Source organism: Aplysia californica, unplaced genomic scaffold (genome assembly GCF_000002075.1).
Source record: "Aplysia californica isolate F4 #8 unplaced genomic scaffold, AplCal3.0 scaffold00092, whole genome shotgun sequence".
NCBI lineage: Eukaryota > Metazoa > Mollusca > Gastropoda > Aplysiida > Aplysiidae > Aplysia > Aplysia californica.
In genome coordinates, this window is record NW_004797362.1 from 1,072,138 (window position 1) to 1,074,812 (window position 2,675).

At 42.6% G+C, this 2,675-nt stretch overlaps 1 protein-coding gene across 3 annotated transcripts in view; it reads right to left on the reverse strand.

Moving 5' to 3' along the window:
- Nucleotides 1-542: 542 nt before the first annotated feature.
- Nucleotides 543-2,675, reverse strand: part of LOC101848278 (PHD finger protein 20-like protein 1) — an 11,379-nt gene continuing 9,246 nt past the window's right edge. For 2 of the 3 annotated variants that reach the window (XM_013080601.2, XM_013080603.2), the window contains exons 7-9: nucleotides 2,211-2,301; nucleotides 1,240-1,381; nucleotides 549-851 (exon numbers count right to left, since the gene is read on the reverse strand). In XM_013080601.2, the coding sequence (XP_012936055.1) occupies nucleotides 674-851; nucleotides 1,240-1,381; nucleotides 2,211-2,301 (411 nt within the window). In that variant the 3' untranslated portion in view covers nucleotides 549-673. Of the gene's footprint in view, nucleotides 852-1,239; nucleotides 1,382-2,210; nucleotides 2,302-2,675 lie in introns of all 3 variants that reach the window. The other variant, XM_035968863.1, reaches the window with a different exon arrangement.

Genomic DNA, 2,675 nt, shown 5'->3' on the forward strand with positions numbered 1-2,675 from the left:
CCAGGTCTCCTAACAGACAAATTGGACCAGGTCTCCTAACAGACAAATTGGACCAGGTCTCCTAACAGACAAATTGGACCAGGTCTCCTAACAGACAAAAATGTAGAGGCAAAGAAGCACATCAACACCATAACGGCCATTAAGTGAAAAAACCATCTCATATCATCATAACATCTGACCAAACGCTGACAAACAAGCAAAAGATATTGTCTGCAAACTGTTCAACTGTTGTAAGCTAGTTAGTAGTATAGGGTTTTACGGCGCTCGCAACTGCGTAAGGTCATATGAGCGCGCGAAACACAAGTTGGTCTTGTTCACAACAGTTCAGTAGTTAAATCTTAAAATGTTTAAAAATCAGTGTAAATATACATATATTTTCAATCTAAAACAATTTTTCTAGTTAAAATAAAAATTTTTAATAGTACAGTTTCACTTTACAATTTGCCATAAAGGCCAATGGCCTTCATAAAATTCAAAATTTTGCTGTTATAAGCCGAGGAAAACAACACTTGCGAGGACAGGGAAAACATTCTGCTATTAATTATACCTGCGTTAGGTAGATTTTCTTGGGGTTAGTTTTTTCAACATTCTGAATGTTAATTTTGACAAAACATTTCAAGTGCATGCAACCAATACCAAAGACTGAGAAACTGCAATGAAAGAAATTTTTTTTTCAACATTTTGGTCGTAACATATTTGAACAGCTGACCGACGATATCATGGAATGAAAGACAAAACAAATGGGGACATAACGAACAGCCCAGCTGTGTACCTCCTCGCCTTGGGAGGATGCTCTTTTCCCTCTGGCTTGCGACGAACTCTCCTCCTCAGAGACGGACGGCGCAACCTCGCTGACAAAAAAAAGGAAACAGCAAAAGCAATCAGATCGCGTTCAGTTTAATTTCTTCCTTAGTAAGAGTTTTTGCAAACACAGATAGGTCATATAAGTGCTCAAAATTAGAAGTGTTAGTTTCAGTTTTAGTAAGAGTTTTACAACACCTGCGACACAAAAGGTCATACAAGTGCCTAAGATTGCTCCTAAAGAGTAACATCAGAGCACTGCCAACCATTAAAGTTGAGTCTAACTTTGTGGTAAATCTCCCCAACACCGAGATACTCTATAAAAATTCTCCCCACTAAGGAATCAAACTCGGGTCTTCTGCACGCCGCAGCGAAACACCTGACCGCTACACCACAGACGCCGTTCGCTACAGCTGTACCCTCTGTCCTCTGACTGACCTGGCGAGTTGACCGGTACTGGGTTCCTGGCCGGCCACTTCCGACTTGACCGGGCTGAAGCGTGGCTGGGGGAAACCTTTGGTGGGTGGGAACTTTTTCTTGGTCAACACGCTGGGCCGGCTCAGCTTTTGGGTCACACTCTCTGTCCGGAGGAAAATGTCAACCTTTTTTTACAAGGGAGTAGTGTTGTGGGGAGGGGAGGGGACGGGAGGGGAATGGAGGGGAGGAGAGGACTTATTCTTTGTAACCAAAGTGAACCTTTTTTTACAAGGGAGTAGTGCTGTGGGGAGTGGAGGGGAGGGGAAGGGAGGGGAAGGGAGTGGAGTGGAGGGGAGGGGAGGGGAGTGGAGTGGAGTGGAGGGGAGGGGAGGGTTTGTTCTTTGACACCAAACTATTCTCCCTCCAGTTTGAAGAGATCGACAAAACAAAAGACATTCTCGCACACTGAGTGTATCAGTGTTTTAGCGATACAACAGAACAAAACAAGAGACATTCTCGCACACTGAGTGTATCAGTGTTTTAGCGATACAACAGAACAAAACAAAACAAAAATAATAACTATGGGATCTGAAAAATCATTTCGTTTCAGACCTGCTCTGACGACATAAGTTACTTTTGAGCTAAGAAACGCACATCAAGGCAGTTATGGTCAATTACCTCAAGGCAAAATTAGAAAGAAAGAAAGAAAGAAACAACACGACAGGGGGGAGGAAAAAGAAGCTGAACCACCTACCAGTGGCTCCCTCTAAGCACCCGCAACATAAATTTGTACAAAGATGGCAGTTTTAGAACCAGTATTAATGTCCACCCCCCCCCCCAACGTATTTCATATGCATAGACACTCATGATTAAAGGAATTGTAGTTTACAGAAAACCATCAGTTCAATTAGGAAAATGGTCACACGAAAAACAAGGGAAAAAGGAAGACCAAATAAAAATAAAAAAGGACGCTGCAATTCTTCACTTCCTACCTGGCAACTTTAGAGCGATGTTTTTGAAGCCACTTGACACTTTGGGCTGAGCTGCGGCTGGGGCTGCGACTTTTTGTGGACTTCTCTGTGGCTGCGGGGAGAGAGATGAAAACAATCTGGTAAACATAACCCTTCGCTGACGGATGGAGTCTTTCAGCAAAGCTAGACCAAAAAGACATGCCTCACCTTTTAAAAAAAATAGTTGTAGAAAGAGTTTTACGGCACTTGCAACACAATAAGGTCATATAAGTGCCGAAGATTAGAGTTTACCACGTCTTTTATTTGTTCATGCTTATAAATTTATATAATCTCTACTTATAAATTTGACGTATATATGTCAATTGGAGAGTGTAAGAGAGAAAGAGAGAGAGGGGCAGAGAGAGAGAGAGAGAGAGAGAGAGAGAGAGAGAGAGAGAGAGAGAGAGAGAGAGAGAGAGAGAGAGAGACAGAGAGAGAGAGAGAGGG